The 25,073-nt window shown below is 36.1% G+C and overlaps 3 protein-coding genes across 6 annotated transcripts in view; 1 reads left to right on the top strand and 2 right to left on the bottom strand.

Annotated features, from left to right (window-relative positions):
• Window positions 1-157: 157 nt before the first annotated feature.
• Window positions 158-13,411, bottom strand: LOC106166200 (uncharacterized). Of its 2 annotated transcripts, XM_013544674.3 has the most exons (12): window positions 13,354-13,411; window positions 13,055-13,211; window positions 6,995-11,104; window positions 6,673-6,785; window positions 5,578-6,473; window positions 5,010-5,327; window positions 4,194-4,757; window positions 2,831-2,931; window positions 2,446-2,523; window positions 2,044-2,187; window positions 1,716-1,806; window positions 158-1,467 (listed from the first exon to the last, which is right to left on the bottom strand). In XM_013544674.3, exons 2-12 carry the CDS (start codon window positions 13,085-13,087, stop codon window positions 1,340-1,342), a joined length of 6,576 nt encoding a protein of 2,191 aa, XP_013400128.2. In that variant the 5' UTR covers window positions 13,088-13,211; window positions 13,354-13,411; the 3' UTR covers window positions 158-1,339. The 2 variants fall into 2 exon arrangements, with proteins under 2 accessions (XP_013400128.2, XP_086866212.1); XM_087010086.1 differs by lacking the exons at window positions 158-1,467; window positions 1,716-1,806; window positions 2,044-2,187; window positions 2,446-2,523; window positions 2,831-2,931 and having other exon boundaries at window positions 4,492-4,757; window positions 5,107-5,327; window positions 13,055-13,388.
• Window positions 13,412-13,430: 19 nt separating this feature from the next.
• Window positions 13,431-22,100, top strand: LOC106166201 (serine--tRNA synthetase-like protein Slimp). Of its 3 annotated transcripts, none has more exons than XM_013544679.2 (17): window positions 13,431-13,505; window positions 14,018-14,775; window positions 15,097-15,213; window positions 15,468-15,548; window positions 16,457-16,531; window positions 16,778-16,850; window positions 17,037-17,106; window positions 17,313-17,454; window positions 17,795-17,830; window positions 18,107-18,257; window positions 18,638-18,715; window positions 19,030-19,082; window positions 19,836-19,957; window positions 20,247-20,340; window positions 20,697-20,777; window positions 21,546-21,611; window positions 21,840-22,100. In XM_013544679.2, exons 2-17 carry the CDS (start codon window positions 14,209-14,211, stop codon window positions 21,888-21,890), a joined length of 1,857 nt encoding a protein of 618 aa, XP_013400133.2. In that variant the 5' UTR covers window positions 13,431-13,505; window positions 14,018-14,208; the 3' UTR covers window positions 21,891-22,100. The 3 variants fall into 3 exon arrangements, with proteins under 3 accessions (XP_013400133.2, XP_013400132.2, XP_086866214.1); XM_013544678.3 differs by having other exon boundaries at window positions 13,442-13,558; XM_087010088.1 differs by lacking the exon at window positions 13,431-13,505 and adding an exon at window positions 13,517-13,686.
• Window positions 22,101-22,464: 364 nt separating this feature from the next.
• Window positions 22,465-25,073, bottom strand: part of LOC106166202 (flavin-containing monooxygenase 5) — a 42,588-nt gene continuing 39,979 nt past the window's right edge. Inside the window, exons 4-7 of the mRNA XM_013544680.2 lie at window positions 24,755-24,882; window positions 24,083-24,506; window positions 23,554-23,719; window positions 22,465-23,250 (exon numbers count right to left, since the gene is read on the bottom strand). Coding sequence (XP_013400134.2) covers window positions 22,991-23,250; window positions 23,554-23,719; window positions 24,083-24,506; window positions 24,755-24,882 — 978 coding nt within the window. The 3' untranslated portion in view covers window positions 22,465-22,990. The remainder of the gene's footprint in view (window positions 23,251-23,553; window positions 23,720-24,082; window positions 24,507-24,754; window positions 24,883-25,073) is intronic.

Raw genomic sequence — 25,073 nt, 5'->3', positions numbered from 1 at the left:
GACTTGTTCCCGAGCATTTTTATCTCCAGTCATATAGTAGATACAAAATGCACATATGTGTGGACTTTTGTGATTCATAGATGCTATAAATGTTGACAAGGGTTATTAGCCCAGGAATATATACTGACTCAGAGGAAAAATAAGACGAAGTTATTAATAATAAAAAATAAAAGTTTTAATCAAAATATTATTTGTTTACATGCAGATTTGGGAATATAATGGATTCAACTTCTGGTGTCTGACATACTTTAAAGCAGTCTGCACTAAAAAGAATGCCAAATTCTAAAATAAAAATATTTTTAAAAGGAATAAAATTGGAAACAACAGGAAAGAACTTCATCCCTTACCTGGGAAATCGGGATGAAATAAGCGAGGTGCCAAATTAACTTTCTTATGTGTTTATCTTAAAACTTGCTTGAAACGGTAAACAGATCAAAATATTGTAAATGGCATTTCCAGGTATGCCAACAGACATGTGAATAATTCCACGTGTCCATACAGATGATGAAGGCAAGAACATGAGAAGAAGAAGAAAAATAAACTACTGCTTGAATGGGTGGAATAATTTCTCTAAAACTGAAAAATGGCGTTTCATTCACCAATAAAACATCTTTTTCTTTTCAACTTCTCGTTAGACAACTGTCCATTCGCAAGTAAAACACTTGTTTTAGTTGATATTTAATGGTTCTCCACAAAATCAATCTGTCTGTCACTGTTTTGAAAAAAAAAACGTGTTCAGACTATGAATCATTCTCCCTTAAGTGACAAGTATGTAGCAAGGTTTTATGTTTTGCTTCATAATATAGCACTTTAGAAACCGATCCATTGCCCTCTTGACCTCTCCACTAACAGGCCTTACAAATAGAATAGGTGACTATTTGCTTACTTGAGCCTCAGGTTTGTGAGCACAAATGCCCAAATGAACGATTCTAGTCAGGAATTAAGTACCCCAATGAAAAATTAGTTGCCACACAAATTGTTTATCCGCTTATCTACTCATTCAGTATGTTCCGTATGAGCCGGGTATTGCTGGGATCACGTACATTGCTGACATATTAATACGCATAATGGTTGATAAATATGAACCTGTTGGGGGTCCTACGTATACAGTCAGAGACCTGGATGGAAGCTGGTCACATTGTTTGTGTAATTAAATACTGTCCTTGTGGCAACTAATTTTACGATGGGATACTTAATTTGTGACTGGAGTCATTAATTTCTGCATTTGTGCTCCCAAATCTAAAGCTCATGTTAGCAACTGGAAATTATCACTTTTAAGGCCTGACTTTGTTTTTAGGGTTTATCTGTCCACTTTCCACGGTGCTTCTTTGCAGGTGCATTAAAAGAATAACCGCTTGACCTCTCCACTAAGTCTGATTGGCTCTTCTTCACACTCAGCTTCAACACCCTCTAGTGAATACTGCCTCTCATTCAAAATGTCCATCTCTTTGGGGTCTCCATGGATATCTAAGGAAATATCACAAATGCAAGTCATAGCAGATTTTGAAACATTTAAATTTTGAAAGTACTGGGTAATTGTTATTGAAAGGGATTTAAAATGTAAAATAAAGGGCAAACATCTTTATATTTGTATTTAACTTAATTAATTTACAAAAAGATACAGCACTTTATTAAACAACAGCTTTTTTTCACATTTTTTTTCAATTGGATATGAAAATGTTGCTAATTAGTGATTCAATGATTTTCACTGTTACCTGTGAACTGCATGTCTGGAAACATCCGTGCCAGCAGCGCCTCAAACAGGTGCTCTATTTCTTGACATTGAACCATGACCAGACACTCAGGCTAAAACATATTGAATCAATTAACAAATAAGTCATTTCATATCACCATGTCCGTAAATTGAATGAGATTTTACACTTTCTTGCAAACCATTTTAATACCATATTAAAATAAAACTTTCAAATACATTCTTAAGTAATTTGTACAGATTATTATAAGCTGCATATATATGCAGATGCGGAATTTCATCAAAATGCTGGTTAATTGGCACTGGAACTTTTTATATCTTGTCTATGTTACCTGGTTATAGAGTTTGCAGTTGAAGAATATTCTGCGCATGTCATGCACAAACTGGTCCATGTTCTGGTACTTCATTTGAACCAACTTATAGCGGACATTCTGGAGAGTCATAGGGCGCGCCACCAGCAAGTGGTAGTCTGGGAACTGAGAAATGATATACAAATTGTAATCATTCCTTTTAGTCTTTTGTTAAAATGAATTAACAATTTAATTACTATTTTCCTTTTTAAATTTTAGTGAACTACAATTTTCTATAGGAAAAATTATCCATCTATGACTAGAACATAGAAATATTCCAGTTTTTTGTGGACTTCAGCCCATATTAATATTAAGAAATAAGAGGTAATTAAATATTAAATTTTTGGATCTTTAATAAATATTGCAGAATAAAATTAATCTAACCTCTTTTTTGTCTACTTCTTGCATGAAGGGAATGCTAGAGGGATGTTCAAGAATTTTATCAACCAACTTAAGGCATTTCTGTAAAAAAAAAAATAAATGAATCCTCAATGAAACTTGAAAGAATGATACAATATCAAATTTGAATGGAATAGGAGTTACATGTAAGCACAGTTAATTTGTGCTTCCTAAAATATTTTGGATTATCATATTATTCCTGTCCTTGTATACAAAGTGAAAGAGCTGTTTCATTTTTGTCTCCTACCTTTAAAAATGTTTGGACATAAATATATCATTCATAAAATTAATGCTAAGATATAAAATAATAACTAATACAACATTTTTGCATGAGCAAAACATCACAGAAAAAAAACAGCACTTTCCTCACCTTTCTATACTGAAATCCCCTCCTTGCTACTGGTAATTTTTCTCCAGATGAACAGACACTTCTGGCAAGAGGCACAGCACACTCATCATCGGAGCTATCACCTGTAAGTCAATTTATTATACACCGTTAAAATATGCATTGGCAACAAAAATAATGATCAAATAAATTTGGATAAAAATACATTGACATATTTTTTATGATATGAAATAGCTTAAAGGACAACTCAGTGGGTTAGATTAATGTATAGAAGCAGGTTCTATGTAAAACTTTGATCAGATTTGTGTTTTGGGAGACTGTTTATTATTATATGAATAAGTCTGGGTCACAAAAGTCCTGTTAAGACAACTAGAATAAAGAATTAGAAAACGAAAACTATTTATCATTATTTCGGAGCACAGCCAGAAGTACTTCCGGCTCAAGGTCACGACCTCGATTTTCCCACGCTTACGACCAATCACAGCAGGCTTCAGTCAGCATGAGATAGACGTCACGACTACACAGCGAAACTTGTCAGACATGTAAGTGCCGCCTGTCCATCTTTTCGGTACATGTACCGATCAAAAACAGAAAACGTAAAGCCCAAAACGCTCTTATACACGTAACCAACTTTGTATGAGCACAAATATTGTCATTTATTGTGAACAGGATAATATGATAATCAGACACACTTGAGACCTGTGAAGCGCATACTCACGTGTCGAGGAGTAGTTTGGCCATTGCCTCGTATGTGAGTCCTAACTCAGCTTTAAGTGTCCTCCACCGCCCCACCTCCCTCCCAACATACACAGTCTGAGTGCTTCTTCGTCTGTCTCTAATTTTCTTTCGTATCTTTCGAACTGGAGTGGCTATTTTCTTTCGCCCCCTTTTGTCGCTCTCCTGTTCAGACTTGACACGCGTCTGAGCCATGTTTGCTGTTTTGGCGCCAAATAGTAACATCCGGGTCTCAGCCGTAGTACTTCATTCATAGTAAACCGCAAGACTTAGCGAGAAATTGCGCGTTCTGAAGCCGTACTGTGAGGTGGTAGCTGAGTATTTAAGACGAGTCGTCTTTTATTATTTAATGGAACTTAAAAACGGTATTAGGTAGCTTCATTTTCTGAACGGTTTTGGATAGGATATACTTTGGTCATTATGGGGAAATTGGTGAGTTTTCCAGGAAAATTCATTTTCGTGCTATTTTAAGGGTTTAACGCACTGAGACTGTCTTTAAGTTTGCAAATGTATAATAATACCTTTTAAACCCCACTTGCCTCTCCCCCCACCCTTTTGTCATTGTGTTTACATTTTTGACCCTACTTTGTCTCTAGCTATATTTCCAATGGCAGTACAGCCAATAGCCACATTTTCATCTACTAGCACCTACCTCCCACAGTGTCCAGACTAGATATGCTCAGCCTTGTCTTCCTGCTGATGGGAGTTCCTCGGGACTTGTTCTTTTGGGAGCTTGTGGGGGTTTTCTTAGGGATCTTATTTGGAGTTTTACCGGAACCAGGGGGTCTCCCTTTTCTCTTCCCTTGAGACCCTGGGGTGGAAGGAGTTAATGGCTTGGATGTGTTCAACGTGCTCTTAGTTGGGGTTTTGGGACTATCAACTTCATGGGGAGTCTCCCCCTGTACCCAACTCTCGGTGAGGAGGGAGGTCCTGGACTTGCCCTTGATTGGTAAAGATGGTGTTAACTTTCCCTTGACAGTATTCATCCTTGGTGTACTTTTGGATGCAGAGGGGTTGCTAGATTCAGCATCATAGCTGCAAGATGGTTTCCCCTCATCTACATGTTTCTCCTGAATTTGAGAGGTATCTTCTGTTTGCTCATCTTCACTGTCACTTATAACTACCAAGTTGTCAGATGTGCCAGTGGAGTGGGAAGGAGTATGCTTTCTCGTTTGAATAACTTCGTCTTTTTCTTTATGGCTATGTCTTGCGGAGTCTGTAATATATGAAGAACATGCATCTGGTATGACATCATTACTCACAACAAAATTTTCTTATAAAAAAAGGAGAAAATACTACCTCGATGTTTGAAAAAATGTTAAAATGTCCACAACTGTTCACATTCATTTGAAGAATAGTTGTAATTTGAATTAAAATAAACATCAAATAAGGCGCGTAATGCATATAAAACCTATGTGCTCATAACTATTTGATAGATAAGAGAGAAAATGCTTTTTCTTAAATTAACCTTGCATGTCCAGACGCCTCTTGGATTTCTTAGATGTGCTGCAACTTGAAATGAGACTGACAGTCTCATGTTTTGTTTTTGATGATAAACTACTTGCCCCTGGAGTTAAACTGCCCAACTCATGGTTTGCAATGGGTGCTTTAATACTGCTTCCCTCTGGGGATGAACTACTATCCCCAAGGCTGGCTCTGGATGTTTCAATACTGGTTCCAGGAGTGAAACTCACATTCTCATTGCCTGCATTGGTGTGGTCATGCTCTCCTGTACCAGACATGTAGTTCTTCAGGATATGGTACAGTGGATGGGAAGGACTTACAGCTGAAACATAGCAAGCTGTACAGAAAAGCAGACACATGACACCCTGCCTACCTGTCCAAACACACACACAACAAACCCACTTTCGCTAAAGATTGATATAACGATCCCAGTGCTAAAATATAAGTACTACCAAATTCCAGTGTGTTAGAATCTCTACAATTACATAAATACGAAATTTTTGTAGACATGTACAAAATAAACTTATCCACAGATCACCAACCACGTGCAATATGTACTTCTGAGATTGTACCTCGTGTCTTCATATCATGTCTTCCACCAGGTTTCTTTATTCTCCCAGAAACTGTCCTGGAAAGATCTCTCGGTAAGACTTTGGCTCTGGGAAAAGCTTGACTTGGACCTCTAGGAAATGTTGGACCTCTAGGACGTGCTTGACCTTGGGCCCTTGGAAATGTGCCAGCTTGTCCTCTTGGAATTGGTTGCCCTTTTGGAAATGTCTGGCCCAGACCTCTTGGAAATGCTTGGCCTCCAGAAAATTGATGACTTTGAACACCAGGAACTCTGGGAATCCGGTTATTTGGAAAGGCCTGACTCTGACCAGAAGGAATTACCTTTTGATGGCCCTTATCAATATGAAATCGAAACATGCTGGTAATGCCAACATTTGGACTGCTACTGTTCTGAACAGATGCTACTGGACTGACTGTAAGTGGTGCAGATATGCTTGCATTATTCTGTCCAAAAGATGAAGTCAGCACACGAATTCCACTCTGAACTCTGGGGGCAGTTTTGGAAAAATTGTAACCTTGAATTGTAGATACAACAGGAAGACTGTCATGTCCCTGGGGTACAGAAACTGGAAGAACTTTGCCAAGAGGCTGGCTGCCACAACCCTGAGCTACAGAAACAGGAAGCTGATTGCCAAGACCGAGAGTAACAGAAACAGTAGGCAAATTGCCATGAACCTGTACTATGGAGGCTGCAGGGAGGGTCCCAAGACTTTGGCTTGTCACTGAAGATGGAAGACTCGCACATTCTTGCTTGCTGGTGCTGTCCATATGCTGACCTTGTAGTGTAGAAGAGGTGAGAGCGACACTGTGTTGGTGTTTTGGAAAGGCACCAGTCTTTTCTGGACCCAGTCTTAGAAGTTTTGCAGGTGGTTCACTGGCAGGTTGGGTGATGTTTGATCTAAAAGCAACACAGAATTACAGAATTGACATTCACCTCAGAATTAACGGGGGACCAGATAAGGTGAGTGAATTTGCAGCATTAGACACCCATTATACCTTTATATAACTTTCTTGGTAAAGTCTTTTAACATATGAAATGAACATAGTACATAGTACAGATTTTCCTATTAGTATAGTCAATTTATGAAATCATTTACCTTTCAGCTTCTCTTTGTCTCTTGTCACTACCCGTATGCACTGTTTTTTCTAAGCAGGTCTGTGTTACCATGTCCCTTTTTGTTTCAGACTTGGATGGCACTTTCAAGTAACCCTGTAGTTTAATTAAACATGTTCAACCATTTGTCTACACATGCAGCTCAGATATTTGCAAATGGAAGACATATCTTCAAGCACTTTCTCAAGACATACTACTGAAATACAAATCTACAATACACTTGGTCACAGTTAAAAATCTCTGAACAAGGCAAAAATAATATTCACATCAAAAATTAAACACATCAATATGCTGACATACATTACCTCAGAACCAGACTGCCTCTTAGTAGGGCTAAGCCAACCATGTATGCAGGGGTAAGCCTGGTGAGCAATGGGCTTCCAACTTGACATCTGGATCAGGTTCTGCCTGAATGCATTTGATGTTGCTGGGCTATTAACATGTTGAGCCACATTCATCCTGGGATCCCTTAACTGACCTATGGTGAGAGACCTGTTTAGTCTAGGGTCTGTTGACATAGGAGATAGGGCACTGGCAGTAGACATTAATGTTGTAGTAGTTTGGGGAGTAATGGCACTGCTAAAGCCCAGGGCTGTCAACGGTATTATAATTGGGCTACCAACAACAGGACCCAATCCTATCCTTTGAACAGGAGATGCTGGCTGTTGGCCATTAGAGAACACTGCAGTATTCAGGCCATTATGTGTCTTTGGTGCAGTAGTAGCTGGATTGGAATGTTGCATCTTGCTAGAGAGCCCTGTTGGCAGTGATGGTTTCTCTTGGTGTTTTGTCACATCCAAGGTGCGCTCCACAGCAGCTTTACATATTGCTGTTGATTGCTCAGATTTTAGAGGTGTTTTACAGCTTGTTTTTTGTACACCTGAAGCTGAATTTGCTTGCACTACCAAAGGCAACAATGGCTCAGTCTGAAATGAGGTAACTGCTGGTTTCACTCTGGTCTGTGCTTCAGATTGTCCTAACTTCATACATATGGAATTAGGTTTCAGATCATCAGTTTGCAATGGTTGGGTATGAGAAAAAGCAGTTTCTTTGGTTTCTTGGGCCTTTCTGCTTGATGATCCTGAGGCCTCCATATAATGTTTCACTGTTAAAGCCCCAGTTACCTGGCTGTCCCCTTCAACATCAGATTGTCCTGATATGATTACATATACAGGTGTAGAAGACACATTGGCTTGTTCTTGCATGCCATCAACAGCATTCTTTATTCTCTTGGGTGTGGTTTCTGCCACTGAGGTAGGGTTAGATGAAACACTGGAAGACAATGTTGTAATGGTGGAGACTGGATGATTCTGACTGATGGTTCTTAAGTCTGCTTCAGCTAAAGCAATTTTAACATTAGCTTCAAGGGTAGTGTCTTCTACATTTGGCTGATCTCTCGTGTTTAATTCATCTGCTGTTCTCATTGGCTGTTTCGTGGGGCCTAAATCAGTTTGCCCACTTAGTGTAGTCCCCTGACTTCCTTTGGGCTCATTTTCCTTTGAACAATACCACTTTTGTGTTGACAGAATAGAGCTGTTGTCCATATTGCTGGTATCCAATTTTGCCAGTTTGGTCTCTCTGGCTGTTGTCACACTGGAACAAAGGCAGATCTCAGATGTATCAGATTCTTTATCATCATCAGCTGCCCTATTGTCTGTTAAAACTTGTTCTTTGGCAACTGGCTGCAGTGGTGAATTAGCAACATCATCAATCCTTTTCAGCAAAACAACAGGAATATTATCTGTTCCACCATCATCTATAGTAGTACCTGTAGCAGCCTTTCCAGGTTTCTTTGCATCAGTTGTACTCACTGGTGTTGTACCAGTAGTGGCACATAATAGCTTATTTTGTTGGTTTAACAAGTTACTAGATAAACTGGCTTTAGTCTTTACTGATAGGGTATTTTCTGTTGCACCTTGTGCTGAAGAAACGAATGGAACTAGAGTTTGACTTTCATTATTATTTAGATCTAGCACTGATTGTCTTCCACGTTTCCCTTTTTTGGATCTCTTCTTTGCTTTACCTTTGAAGACCATACCCTGATCCATGACATGCAGTTGAAGACTTGCTACTGGACTGGAATATTTCAATTTTTTGTTTTTAGAGTCACCTGAGAAAACCCCCTTTGTTTTGTTAGTTTCTTCCAGAGGGGGAAAAGGTTTAGTAGTTTCTTCAAGCTCAGGGAGACTATCTGAAGAAGTTACACTACACGATTTCTTGGCCCAAGGGCTCTCCTCAATTGCTTTTGGAACATGCAAGTTCTTCCTCAGCTTGAAAACTCTTTGCTGTTCTTTATTTTCAGGCTCTTTTGGTGTGCTTGTCATTGGAAATGGATCATTCATCATCACCTCTGTATCATTTTTTTCAGAAAGGACACTATCTGACTTTGAAAAAGAAACACTCCTTTTCATTTTCTTTTTACACCCTTTGGTTTCTGTGCCATCATCACCAGAATCAACTGCACGGCGTTCACTTAATTTTTCAATATTCTTTTTACCATCTTCTTTTGGACCAGGACTTTTAATGGTTGTGGCATTGGGCACAGTTTTCTCTGATTCTCCTCTGCACACATTCTCATTAAAACTTGTATCACCATACTTCTTAACTTCAGATGCCACCAAAAAGTCCTGAATCTGCTCATGTCCTGACATGATGCTGCCTATACTGCAAATCCTACTACTGTTCTCAGCTTTACCTTCCAGATCACTATGGTAACAAATGTCTTCCACATCAACCTGATCAACTTCCAATAAAGCCATGTTCAGCTCTGACACAGTATAACAACAAGTCTCAAGATAGCTTGACAAAGTTGATGTGACTGTGACAAGATCAATATTGTCAGCAAGTGGACTGTCTTGTCCATGTAAAATATCAACTGCTCCAGTGGTGCTTGCAATCTTCCCAACTACATCTGCTATCTGCAGAACAAGACTCCTCATGTTAGCACACAGTGTAGTGCCAGGTTCCCTGTCATACTTTGTTGTCAACTTGTTCAGTTTGTGCAAAACATGTGAGTATGGTTTACTAAAAGAGTTTAAATTGCCAAAACCTTCATCTGTGCCTGACTGATCAAACTCTTTGGTGGTTTGTCCTTGACAGCCATGATCGAAAGACCATATTTCTGATACACTGAGGGAATCAAATCCAGTCTGTACTGCCTCACTGGGATTTTTGCTATCCAGGTCACCTATACGTACCCCCTTTAATACTGATACATCTTTGTAGTGGTCACCAGAATCTGACTTTGATAAAATATCTTCTTCATATAAACTGTCATGAGCAGAAACCTCTTGGTCCTCTTGGGTTAATCTTGAAGAAATTGACTGACTGAGCAGCGGTATCCTTATCTGTGTTCCTTGGACATTCAGCATTGTGTTATTATTCATGTATGAATCCCCTTTGATCATGTCTTCCTCATACATACTATCTGCTATCCCTTCTGCATTATCAAAAATAGAACAGTCATCAGTAGTTGCCACATGAACCTGTTTCGGTTCACCTCGCACTTCAAGGTCGGGCATCAGGATGCCCGATTCCTCCGCAAGGGGGTGCACAATTGAACTTTCATTTTTTGTTTCTTCCATCGACTCCATGTCAAGCCCTTTTACATGAGAGAGGTCACCATCCAGTGTTGTGCTTGTGTCAGTGCCATTCTTGTGGTTAAGTTGGTTTTTACAGGCAGTGCCTGTAATGACAAGAGAACCTTCAGACAGCATGCAACTGCTTCCATCATGGCTAAAGGACTCCCTCAAACCCTCAACTGAACAATCCTGGAAATAAGAACTCTGTTCTCTGAGGGGCACTGCACTTTGAGAATGCTGGACAGGTCTTGGTTTTGTAAAGCTACTGGCTCTTTGTGAACATGTCGAACCAGAAGATTTTTCCTTTTTCAATCCAAGCTCACAGTTAAGAGAGTCATGACGAAAGATGTCCCCTGCTGCCTTCTGATGGAGACAGAATCCAGATTCTTCAGGTAAATTTCTAGAAGCAGGACTAACCTGAGGGGCATTGTTCTCATGGTGCAGCATGCTCTTTGCCTGTTCTATTAATGACTGGGACATGTGAGTGTCATCATTACATTGAGAATGGATCTTTCTAGAATCATGATTCAGAATTCTGTCTTCTCTCCTTTGTGAACCTATTTGTTGCAGTCTAGAACAATTTCTCTTTTGGTGACCTGGATAAATAGTGTCACTGTTCTCTTCTCTGCTGTTGTCTTGTACTGCAATCTCTGCTTCAGTTTTCTTTTTGAATGTGCAACAATCACAATGCAAAACTTTTATTTTCATATTACTGTCCTTTACATGGTAATGGTCCGGATCGCTGGGCTCTTCCTTTCCTTGGCGAAGGTCTTTGGAATGGTGCTCCACACCAGATGAACTATATCTCACCTCAAAAGTTTCAATTCCTTTACTCTGCAATATGAAAAAAAATGTAAACTTGTTTTCTCCATACATCGCTGAAAATAAAAAGCAGTCAGTTAAAAGGAAGCGAACTAGTAAATCAGAGATGGGTTTCAAAAGTCATAATTTGCTAACAGATGTTATTATAGCATCACAATCCCATTGTATTTCTGGAACATGCTCCATTAAATGACTTTTGTAGTGCTTCAGTCACCTTTCCCTGAGTACATACCGGTACACTAGGTCAGCTTTTATGCATGCTCCTCCTAATCCATTCAATTAAAGTTGAATTTAATCATATTTTTTATTTATGCACTAAAGGAAACCTAAACTATTTTGGCACATAAGTATAATTTTAATTATCTCTTTCAATTTCTTCTCAAAGTAACTCTAATACATACTAGCTAGGTCTGTTTACTTGACTTAAGCCAAATTAATTGAAACACAAACCCTATGTATTTCACTGTTCCTAATTTTTAACACAAGCTGTTTTAATATTAAATGTTTTTATGTTAAAACAATTTCCTTTCCACAAAAAAAGAGCTTTTAAATTATTTGGAAAGAAAAAAAAAACAAAGATTCATGACTATGCAGCAGATCAACTAGATAAAAACAAGCAAAAAGACAGCAAGATCAACTAGATAAACCAAGTAAAAATAAGACAGAGCAAGAAGGACAAGAAGGGCAATGAAGCAGATCAACTAGATTAAAACAAGTAAACAGACAAGCAAGAAATCCCACTTGCCAGTTTCATTTCACGTAGGTGGTATTACTTTACATCAACTATTAGTCAGTCAGGTTTCAGGAAAACACTCTGAACATTTATCGAATCTCAGACAAGATGAATCTCAGGAACCATCAAAACTGAATTAAAAAATGCAGAATTCCACATTTCCCATGGAAAAAGCTCATGTCTAATTAGTAATAAGATTTCATAATGGACATAATGGTATATGGCATATTTGGATGTTCAGGTTAGTGGAGAACATGAATATTTAAAGGAAACAAAAAGAAATAGTGTGTTTTGTTTCAAAGTGATGTGACAAATATATTTACATGTTTATATATATATATATATATATATATATATATATATATATATATATATATACTTTCTTGAATGAATAAAACAAATTCATCCAAACTGCTGTCCTCCCCATTTTCACACTTGTAAATTTCATTACTACCAGTATAAATAAAAGATAGACATATGACATAAAAATCCATGCCACCTACAGACTATATTTCATTAAAAAAATGATGGAAAACTCCTGCATTAAATTTAAAGCACCAAGATTTTAATTCAAATTACACTTCCACTATTACTAGTATAACCATATACTTTATGACTTTAAAAAAACCATGTCCTTCTGAAACTAGCAGTGAAGCTGACATAATGTTTTGTAAAACAGCACATAAATAAGAAAAAGCATGATAGAAAATAATAAACATTCTTATTTTCATGTTTATATAATTTTTTAACTATGTAAATATGACTGTTGTCTGCTTATTGATCACATCTTAATTTTTGTTAGCTCGGTCGGGCCTTGTGGCTAATTATGAGAACAAACTCACACATTTTTCATCATAGAGCCCCAATTAAATATGCAATGTCACATCTATATCTTTTAACATGTAACAAATGTACCCTATGTACATGAAGTAAACCACAACTGATTATAGTATATTGTAATCAACAAATAAAATATAACAATTTTAAAAACTCAGAATTACATGTATAAATTAACAAGTAAGTAAATTATAGAAAAACGTGCGGATAAGGTTTAAATATAAATAAACTAATAAATAAATTATATACAGCTATCACCAGCAGTTTACATATGAACCTCACGTCTATATTACACAAGCAATTACATGTAAAATATGCCAAGTCATTATTTTTATGCCCCTCCTGCCGGCAATTTCAAATGCAAGCGACAATAAGTAAAGTAGACTACATACTGAACTCATCGGCTGAACTGCAAAGTTATCCATCAATAACTTTTGTATGTGATCGAATATCTAACGTTCGAAAACATCCCACGTGCTTGTAGCGTTGGTGCACGTCTTGTTGTTTCTTCAACAAAATGCCGTGCTGTGTTTACAAACAGTGCAATTCCTGTAAACAATCAAAATTAAAATGCTTGGTCATTTATAACGATACGTAAACATTGTCTTATTTATAAGAATGGTTTAAAATATGTAACTTCGAACATTTTCAACAATTGAAATAATCACATAAAAACAGTAAACAAAGAGACCGCAAGAAGAAAATAAACTTCAACTTCCCGGGTGTGTGTTAGCCTCGTTCTTGCTCCCCATTGACCTCTGTGATAACCTTTACCCTCTGACCTCATCATGGCTTCTCCCACAGTTAAACGTGATTTCTGCTTCAGTCCAGTCTGAGTCTAAGGTAGTTCGCTCTGTCTTCAGTGCATATTCAAGGATTTTATTCAGATCCCTATGGTAATTGATTTTGAATGTCCTAACGTTAATAATGCTAGTATGTGATTTCATGAACATAGCCAAGCACCGAGCTGGATATCCGCGTGTGTTGTATATACTGTACATGCTAAGAACTGATCTTTTGACGAGTAAGATTCATTCCCTGTTCTTGCTATGATACACCTTCGCATTTTAAATCATTGTGCTAATCTAAAACCTGAGTTTTCTAGGACCATTTTTATATGAACGAATTGAGAATAATTAATTTCTAGAAAATTTTATCATCATAATTTTGTCCAGTGTTTTAATTTTTTTTTTTTTTTTTTTTTTTTTTTTTTTTTTTTTTTTTTTTTTTTGGATAAAGCTTTTCAGCAGCAAGTTGCTATTATTTATATCATAGTGGACTGCAGCATCAGGCTTGAAAAATATTGAAATAAACTGACACCGATGACTTAATTTTAGGCTGTTTGTGCATTTCAGGATGCAACTTGTCAACATTAACTCAGGATGTACATGTACAGTATATTGAATTTATGAGAAGAAGCCTGCTAGCTGGACACTGGTCACTGCTAGCAGTAAGAGGACTATGTGAACTGTGAACTACAGAGGAATTTTTTAAGATGCCAGAACGGTCACTTTAAAACTGTTAGATTTTTATTCTCAAGGGAAAGATGAAAATGAGTATTTCGCCAACTGGGCTGTATCTCCATATATTGAAGAATGCTCAAGGATTAATTGGAACTAAATGTATGCTGTCACCCTTTAAAAAGATGACATTTCAATTCTGTATTAGGTCATCTTGCTCTGTATCATCTCTTTACCTTCATAAAAATATGACTTCCCTTCTTTCTACAAATATACCGATAGCACAGTTGTCTCAAAAAAAGACGAAGGCTTCTTCATCCTCTCATCATTTAAAAAGTGTAAGGAACTTATCGAGATATGCTTTACCACCACAAAATGAGAGCAAGTTCAACCAGGGTTTAGGATCACTTTGGTCATCACTCAATGTGCACAAAAGTGGAAAATGTTTTTGTTCCTCTGCCTTAAGTAGTATCGGGAACCAAGCATCAATGAGGTTCTCATCATCAGCCCTCCACGTTCGCAAGGGATACCCAAGTTCCCAAAAGATTGTAAAGCCTGATGTTGATGTGGATGCTGTCTTGTCAGAGGAGAATATTCCTAAACTTAGAGAAAATATTAACAGGAGGAAAATGAGGCTGGACATAGATATTTTGGTGAGCATTGACATATTTAAGGAAAAATTCTGATAAAAAGACACATTTTGGTAATATGCTAGTACGTGTGTTTCACAGCCTTTTATGCTCATTTCTTATCTTTATTTTTCCATATTTCTCTATTATTTAATTGTATGTATTAGTGTCTATATAGATCGTATAGATTGCCTTGTCATCTTAAAATCATTTTGCCCTGAAGTCCCCCCCCCCATTATGATAACAATATTTCAAGTTCTTTCGAACTTCCAGGATAATTATAATACAATGCCACTCTTCGCTTTTCTTATTTAATATTGTTATTTTGTTTCCTTTTAATTTCAGATGCAGAATTATGAAAAGTTTAGAGAAGTCAGAGATGTATTCCAGAAGGTAGAGACTGAAAAACAAGACATTACAAAGAAAGTTAAGCTCCTGGTAGGCCAGTTTGAGACAACAGGGGTAAGTCAGAGTAATGCTCGTAAGGATTATTATTTTTTTTTTATCACCATAATCAGGGGGTGATGGAGTTACTTGAAAAATGTCATATAATGTTCAAGTCTCAATGATACTAAACCTGATACCCGCTACTAGTACCTATAAACCCTTCTCACAACACACACACATTTTACTTAAAAGAAGAACTATTGCAATATTATGCAAGTAAGTTTGTATGTTGGAAACAGACATTAATGTTTGCTTAATTTATTTTCAAGAAAACCAGCGAAGCAGTAAAGAGAATGAAAACATTGACCAAGAGAGGAAGGGAGTTAAGAGAGGAGTTATCTGGGTTAAAGGTGAATCGTAATTTCAGTATTTTAATAATAATAATAATAATAATAAATTTATTTTAAGTCTAAAATCCATTTAAAATGTTCAGTAGACTTTACATAAAATATCATAAATAATACTACATAAAATGTCATAAATAAAATCTAGGTTAAACAGCCATTATTCCATACAATTAAATGCAATTAATACAAGATTTATAAAACCAATTAAGAGTTAATCAAAATATTTCCTAAAAAGGTATGTTTTGAGTTCTTTTTTAAAATGTTTGGTAGACTGAATTGCTCGGATTTCCAGCGGTAATAGATTCCATTCCTTTGGACCTGCAGCTTTAAAAGATATATCACCGTAGGTTTTTAATCGCATTTTTACTGGGTTGAGTAGCAATTGGTCTACAGACCGCAGATTTCGCATTGGAACATAGTGACTAACTAATTCATTGATGTAGATTGGTGCCAATCCATAAAAAGCATCGTGAGTAAAAACTAAAAATTTGAATAAAATTCTGGCTTGTAGAGGTAGCCAGTGTAAACTTTTTAAAATTGGGGAAATGTGTATCCTTGTGGATGTCTGAGTTAATAATCTGGCCGAAATATTTTGAATGCGCTGCAGTCTGGCAATTTGTTTCTTTGGACAACCGTATAAAATGGAGTTGCAGTAATCTAATCGAGATGTAACTAAACAATTTATGACTGTGGCTGCAGCAGAGTCAGACAACTGATTGCGAATTGCACTTATGTTCCTAATGTTAAAAACCGCTGACCTGCATACACTGGCAATATGTAAATTTTACAATTTTTTTTTTAATCAGTAGAATTATGGTTGGTGGTAACTGATGCTAATACATGGAGGAAATTAAAGAAATAATGTTTCTTGCTAAATAACTTTTTTCCATCTTTTTATTCTACCAACTCAGGACCAGTGGCTTGACATTGAAGATAAAATCATGATACAAGTTCTGGAACTTCCTAACTGGTTGGACATCTGTACAGTTAAGTCACTTTGTTGTAGACAATTTTAGACTTTATTTAAAGTTGAATCATTTTTATTTTTATTTTTATTTGCAGACATGGCAGCATGTAATGATGTAACTGAAACTTTTACCTTTTGTAAAGTGCTAACTAAAATAAGCTGAGAAGTTCTTGCAAAGGCATAATTCTGTACTTCATAAAACTTTGTATCCAACTTGCTGATTAAATTTGATTTTTTTAGCGTTTCCATTTTGTCTTATTTCCAGAAAGACCATGAAAATATTTTGTTGGAACATCATAAAACTTGTTCTTCAGCTGATCAGTTTATTAAGGAAATGGGTATGTATGAAAAGCATGAAAAATTATATTCAAGGATTCTTAATATTTCATTCTGTTGCTGCAAATGACATACTATTAGAAAAATATAATCAGTATTACTTGATTATTTAATTTTTAAAATTATGTTTTAGACCAGAATGCCACTTTGAAACACATAACAACTTAAGAAATGTTATGATTTCTCAGAGCCTCCTATATCATACAAAGATCATGTTGAATTGGCAAGTCGGCTCCCGGATGGAAATATACACTTCAGGTAATTTTGAAATTTACAGAAGAATGGGAACATATTGTCAAGTGCTCTGAATAGAAAGTATCAACAATTGCTCTCCCTTTACTGTTTGTAAAATTAATACAAATATCATCTGAATAATCCCAGTTATGTTTTTTACTGGTATTTGCTGTTCTGTTTAATCTGTCATTTTGTCATTTTCCATATTTTGAATGCCCGTTTCTTTCCAGAGGTGTCAGCCCCAAAGCATATTACTTGGAAGGAAGGCTGGCTGAGGCAGAGCTCTCTTTGGTTGACCATTTCTCTGACCAGTTGTTAGAAGCAGGCTTTACCCCTCTTTCCTGTCCAGATATGTTCAAATCTGTTGTTGTGGTGGGTAGACAGTTATATTAGGATTAAATTTGTCCTGAGATTGTCACTCAAGGAGAAAGAGGAAAAATACTTTGTTAGCATAGATTTAATCCACTCTTTTTTACATGGCTTCTGCTTTACTGTGTGGAGTATACATATGTCATCTTGGTCATTTTAGTGATACATGTATACTGTAGGTCAATTTAATATTAAGTTCATAGGTGTACATGTACTAGTTCAGTGTGTTTAGGATATTTTTGGTTCAGAGATGTAAAGTGACATTGTTTTCTTATTTATCCCCATTTCTTCTCACTTATTGAACAAGTATTCTCTTGTTTGATTTTTTAAAATTTAATCTTAGGAAGGTTGTGGTGTTGACACAGAAGATCCTGAACAGGTTTGTCATATCTCATTTGTGTGAATAATTTGGTCTTTGAACATTCCACACTTTTTGCTTCAAGTAGGTGCAGTGCATTGCAATTTTGCATAAAATTATAAAATTAACCTGGAAAAAAACAATTTTCTTTCTTAAACCATTTAGCCGCTTCAGTTTGAAATAACAAAAAATGAAAAATAAAACTTTAAATATAAATAATGAATAAGATTTTTTGTTTAGAAATAAGGAAATTATTTGAATTCAACCACAGATAATTTTTTCCTGTAATTCATACAGGTATTGACTCTGTCTTGCCGAGGAGACCTTGAAGATGGAGATAGTCCTGACTCTGAGTCTAGCTCCACTAAGACCCAGCCTGGATCGGCTGGTGGTCTGGAATGGAGTATTACCTATCACCTGACTGGCGTCAGCCACATGGCTGCCACAGGTAATAAATTAGTTACATGTAAAAATAAGTTGATTTATAGATAAATGAATGAGAAAATAAACCAATTCATAGTAAAATAAATAAATTAATAAATCATTTTTATGACCCTACTGTGCTCTGTTGCATAGTGCACACCATTATTTTATTTCCTGTCCAGTCTGCATTTTCAGTTTCTGCCAACAATTTTTTATATTCCAGCTGTACAGGTTAACCATATATATATATATATATATATATATATATATATATATATATATATATATATATATATATATATATATCTTGTGTGTGTGTGACTTTTATGACTATTCAATTATTTTAGACATTAGCTTTTAATCACAGTTTTATTGTTAACAATGTGGTATGTTTTATATCCAAAGCCTACATAACAAAGAACTATATCTGGGAGAAGAGTTTGCCAGCTAAATGGTATTCTGTGGGTAGACATTACCAACCTGGTAAGCTTGGGCAGGTTTGGACTGGTTTATTTATGAAACAAACTTTATGAGATGTTTCTGTGTCAATAAGTTGTGTGTTTTTCTTCTTATCCTTGTAAATAATTCTACTGAAGAACTTTTTCCTAATTAAAAAAATTACAATAGTTCACATGGAAAAATGACTAGATTGTGTAAAATATTTTCAAAAATCAGTGTGTATTTTCCTACAACTCTTCAGCTTTTTAAAGAAATTAGAATTATTTATTTATTTATTATTATTATTATTATTATTATTATAACACTTTAAGGACTAACATTATTTTGTTTTGTTAAAGCAAAAGAAGATCTGAATGGGCCAAGCCTGTTCAACACATGTCAATCATCAAGGGTAAATATGCCATCATCTGTTGACCATACTATTAGTATGATTTAGTGCAACTATTTAGCATTTTGGAATTAAGACAAAACACTTTAAAGATAATTAACAAGAGATATTAACAACACTCATATCTGGTAACCATGCAGCTTGAGCTTCACAGGACTAACATTTGCTACTTGTAAATGCCTGATGACACTAGCAGGCATAAGGTAATGATTCAATCTTTTCAATGCAGAAAATTGAATTTTACACGTTATGCATTTGTAATATTCTTAAAATGAGAACATTCCTATCTTGTGATGGCAACAAAATTGAAAAGCAGACTACCCTACAGCCCAATTCTGGACTGTTTTCATATTATTCTCAAATCAACAACAAATTGACAGGTGTCAAACTATAAGACACTGGCACCTGTCAGAGGTCAAATAGGCCAGCCTGACATTTTTTGACTTAAGACTTTTTTTCGGTGTGCTAAAACTAAGAAAAGTAGAGTATAAGCAGATATGATTAAAGGAATAAATTCAATTTATTTCTGTACTGGTACATAGATTGTCATGACCTTGTGCAATATGATATACTAATGACGATACAATACAATTTGTGCATTACCATTTCTCTAGTTGGTAATTGTGTTGCCTGTTTGTGAATGAAAAAACAATCTTAATATAATGAACTAATGTACTTGTAAAATTACTTATAAAATATTCTATTTAAGCAGTGACATAAACCTTGGTGTGATTATAAATTCTTTTTTATTGTCAGGTTCAGTTATGTGCTGCTACTGTGAATTGCAGTGAAAGTGATATAATGTACCAAGAGATGGTTGACCTCTTGCAGAGACTTTATACTCCTAAAACAACCAGTGAGATTTTTCCTTATGGCAGGCAAGTTAGAAGTGTTTCGATCATCAAGTACCCATAAAGAAACATATACATCTAGTACACATACATATACTGGTACTAAATAACAAAGATTTATCATGATTATGTGTCTTGATTTAGATATAGCAAATAAGGGTTGGTGTAAGATTGTCAGTTTTTGTAATCTATAATCAACAGCATGGTATTTTGTTTTTGGAAATCTTTTTATTTCATATTATTATTAGATGGACTTGTAACAGGTATAGGTCATAAACTGTTGCCAGAGGTATTTAATATTTGATGTTCACTGTAGGATGCGCTCTGTACCTGCACCCCAACTTGCCATGTGGGAAAGTTGTAGAAACGAATTTCAGCTTTGGTCACCAAGCCTGAGAAAGTTTATTACGGTATACATTCTATTTATTAAACATTTTATGAAAGTAAAGTATTTAACTCATGAAATTTAGCCATTTTGAAAGTGTACATTGTTATACCATCTGTAATTAAACAAAACTGATCACTTGATGGTGTAGAATTAAATAAAATGTAATCCTGCGTTTTTATCATAAAAATATCTTTGTGGCATGAATGTAGATTTTGTCGTTATCAACAGTTGATAGCAAATTTTAAGTAAATTTATTAACCATGCTTGCTCTTCTAGAAAAGCATTTCATTTGTTACAACAAAATTGATAATGCATGTTGATTAAAGAATTGTCCTTTTGTTAGGCTATTTATGAAAGTGAATTTGCTATTTACTTCAGGTTGCAGCTGTGTCAAAAAGCAATGATTTTATTAGTAAACGCCTTATGATAAAACACTCTGGTGGACACCATGTGCATATGGTAAATTAATGATGCCTTGTGATTTTCTTTGGCAGATTGTTTTTTAAAGAGCTATTGTATTTTTCAGTGTTTCCAAATTATTAACTGGTCAAGGTTCATTCTGTTTTCTAATTTTGAGTGCAAAGTATAAGACTTAGTGTTCAATACAATTTGTAATTGTACATGGTTGAAACAAAAGTCCCAGCAAGTTTCAGCTCAATTGGACTGGTACACAAACAAACACTGCTAGTTCGAATCAAATTTAATAGTCTCAAGATCAAAGTTATAGAAGATTGAAAAAATCTAAAACAACCAATATCATTTTTGAGTTTGGTTATAAACTTTTCAGCTTACAGGCCATTAGGACCACCACTTTCCTAAAATCAGGATGGTTCAAATCAGGATTCACTGGTCTGAATTAAATTTTTGAAAGGACTGAACATTGCACCCTATTGTAGGAGTCTTAATAGTAATAGCTTTGATTTAGAATCATCATGTTTTAGTTACATTTCGGAAAAAAAAATTGAAACAAATCAAAAGCTCTTTTGAAAAAATCTAGAAAAAAATCTAGTGGCCTTATCAGACCATTTTTTCACACTTAGAGAAAAATGTACTGGTCCAAAAAAATTTTTAATGACCACAGGTGTAGGACCAATTGCAGACTGATTTTTCTTTTTAAAAATCCAATTTTTCACCGGCCCAACCACAGACCTATCATTCCATTGCTTTAGACTGATGACTCATGTCACAGGCTAAAATAATAATAATAATGATCTCATTTTCTGCCAGGTACATGGTTATGTTGCAGATGTCACCAAACTGATTGCTTGCCTCTTGGAACAAAGTCAAACCAAAGTGAGTAGTTTGTTACTGCAAACGGTTACCTGGTAACCCATGAACTGTAGTTGTGTTAATATAATGATTGAAATCAGTAGCGGGGTTGTAATATTATCTTCACTTAATTAAAAATTGGCTTAAATATAATGTCATAAATCCTATGAAGTCACTCTGAGATAAAGGGAAGAGGAAATGTAAAAAGTGTTACCAATTTTAATTTGAAATAACTCCCATATTTATTTGCAGAATGGAGAAGTTAGCCTGCCCCTGTTCCAGTCATTTGTGGAGATGAAATAATCCTGTGAAACTAAATGTGGGATAAATTGTAAAAAAAAAAAATTTGTTAGGCGTGACTCATTGTGACTTGGATGTCTCAACACAATGTGCATTGTGTCCATCGCCACGTGGAAAAGGCCTATTATGCATTAATTTTGTGTAAAATGTGACTAGTATGGTTAACCAGAAGTCAATAAATTGTTTTAGCTGCAATAGAGAGCTCTGAACAAGTTGACGTGTTTTTTAGTTTTTTCTTATTTACCACTCTCTTCCGTAATAATGTAGAGTGATTAATCATTTTGTAGTACATGTAGAGAGGAAGATAATGAGACTTTAAGGCTCTGTTCTCACAACTTTTAGATCGATCTATCACCGCGGGGAGTCTCACTAGATTACTGTCAGATAATCCCCCTTAAGTGTCCGTCCCCGCCTACTACAAGCTTTAAGGGGTAATTAACTTTCGTGTCCGCCCGGCTGACAGCTATTTAGCGTGAACCCCCAGGGAGTTAGGTCGATCCAATGTAGGTCGATCTAATCTATGAGAATGGGGTGTAAGAAACCAACCAAAATTTAACAAAAAAGCAACACGCTAAAAGAAGTGGTTTCAATTTTATTGTTTGTTAAAATGCAATATAAGAGTATTATTATTATGTTACCAATAACTGAATTACGGCATAAGAACCCCATACTGACATAGGAAATATGAGTACTTCATTTATGATATGTACATCTTAAATTGTTACCCTCTACCAGGGTGGCAGATTATATAGGGAAAAACGGAAAATTTCAGAGATATTAAATTGACCGCCTATTTATTTAAAGACGTATTTGTGAATATTCTGTGAAAAGTCGATCTGTTTTATTTCTAAAAGCTGATGCAAAAAATCACTGTTCATTTTCTGCCTTGCGGAGTTATTTTGGGCTGTAGCTTGGTATACATAAACGACGAAACAATTTTTAGTGCTAAGTAGTAGAATGCTCCGTCGCCCGAAATATTTTTCATTGAGGCTCATGAGGCCCGTAAAGAGCTGATTTGTGTAAAAGTATCAAATATATCGAAATTTTCAAATCTACGTTTCTACAATCTACGTTTCTACAATCGACATCATCAAACACCTGCCTCATCCAAAAAACACCTTCAAGAGAACTGCGACTATGACGATGAATATCACCAGCATTGTGAGGAACCCCGGGCCCGAGGCACTGGAGCCTGTATAGGCTTTTCTGGTTCGAAGGGGGTACAGCACGCGCTCCATGGTGGTCAAGACTGCCTCCCGCGCCCCTTTCCAGGGCTTAGGACCCATCAGGCGATACTGGTACGGCGCGCATGGCCCCGTGAGAACCGCCCAGGCCAAGACAGGGTCGGTCAGGAAAAGTTTCACTGAAAAAAAAATTCAAGTTTAAGTTTGTGCTTACACACCTATCCAAATATTCTGTCTGAAATACTTCTATTTTTCACGAAAAATTTCATAGCAGTCCCGTGTTGTTCAAACTATCAAGTTATATAGTCATTTATATAAAAGGTTTGTTCTTTAAAAAATTGATGTTCTGAAAACCTGTGGATATACAATTTAATAAAATATATAAAAGCACAACAATACAATGTGAGCAGTAATACTCTTGATTCTACACTTTTTTATTAAGACAGATGGCCTTTTTTCAGGCGGTTGAAATGGCTATTTACGTAAGTTGGGCTTGCAGCCAACGTGTGTAGCGAGTTCGTCCATGTAGGGCACCCAGTCCACCTGGATAGTGTGACGCTGACTCTGGACGTAACGTTTCGCCATCGCGTCACGCTTTGCCGTCATGTCCGCCTCCATGACCTCCTTATCGGGTAATTTGATTAGACCCTGGAATACGACATGTCGTTTGTTTTACATGGATATTAAACTCAACCAGGGCTGTGTGTCTGAAATATTTTTACATTCTATTTTAATATCCAATATTTTAAATTCAACTTGAAACATTCATTCAACATGAAAATTTCGAATTTTGTTTTTATTATATTTTTTTCACTATGTCAAATTACAAAAAAAAAAAAAAAAAAAAAAGATTAATTTTTTTTTCAAAATATTCATTCTTAAAGAACAGCAGAAGTATGGTAGAAACAGATTTGCGAGTTCAGTACATTTTTTTCTTATCAAGAATAAAAGAAATTGAGGTAAGACAACATCTTCAAATTAGTTCCAAATTACGAATTAATTCAAACCCACCTTAAAAACGCGAGTCGCCCAGCGGCATTGAAGCTCAGCTATAGGAAACAGCGCCCCTATCGGTTGAACGCAGCCGATGAATGCTATGGTGGGCTTAGATATCAGCGGCCAGACATACTCGTACAAGTCGAGCTTGTTATCCTTCACTGTGATGACAGACTCATCAACGTAAGGGAAACCGAAGTTATACCCCGTCGCAAGAACCACCAGGTCAATGTTGTCCTCTACGGTTCCGTCTTCGAATTTGACGCCAGTTTTTGTGTAACCGACAACGTTTGGTTTAATGGCCACCGTGCCGCTCAAGACTCGGATTGGGAGCTCGTCGTTAGCGGTACCGTGTTGACTGAAAATACGATGCTTCGGTTTCAGTCCAAATGTTTCGTGGTCAAACCGCTCGTTGATTGCGTTTTCTGCCATGGTACATCTGAAACGCATAGGTGAGAGATGATAATTATATGTCTTAACCGTATGAAAAGCGTTGAAAACTTATTTTCTAATTTAACTGCATTAGGTTAGATATCTATGTAGAAAGGGTACGATTTTAACAATTTCGTTTTTAAATAAATATGTAGTTTCAGTAATTGGCCTAACTTAAGGAAAACTTGTCGATTGATGAATATTTCTCAAGAAAAATCTTCGAACTGCCTCTGGTGTATAAAACGAAGAACTCACTTCCAAGAGTAAGGGAGAAAGCTCAGAAAAAACTGAGGAAGCCTCCGCAGTTGGTTGATATCCCAAGGAAACCCCTTCTTGTCTGATTTAAATGTCACCCAAAACCCTCGTCGCGTGGAAAAATATACCTGAGTATGAAAAAAATAGATAATTGAAAAAAATCCATTTACGTGGCTAATATTCGTCAGCATTTTTGTTTCCAAACAAATTCAAACTGAGATTATTGGGGGGGGGGGGGGGGGGGGGATGAAGGAAGAAATGGTAAGTGGAAGATTTGTCTCGGCTGTCCAAAGGTTCATTAGTCGGAGTGTTCCTCGCT

The sequence above is a fragment of the Lingula anatina genome, chromosome 3 (assembly GCF_051362555.1).
Source record: "Lingula anatina isolate TDL-2025a chromosome 3, LinAna3.0, whole genome shotgun sequence".
NCBI classification, from domain to species: domain Eukaryota; kingdom Metazoa; phylum Brachiopoda; class Lingulata; order Lingulida; family Lingulidae; genus Lingula; species Lingula anatina.
This window is presented reverse-complemented; position numbering and strand designations above follow the sequence as displayed.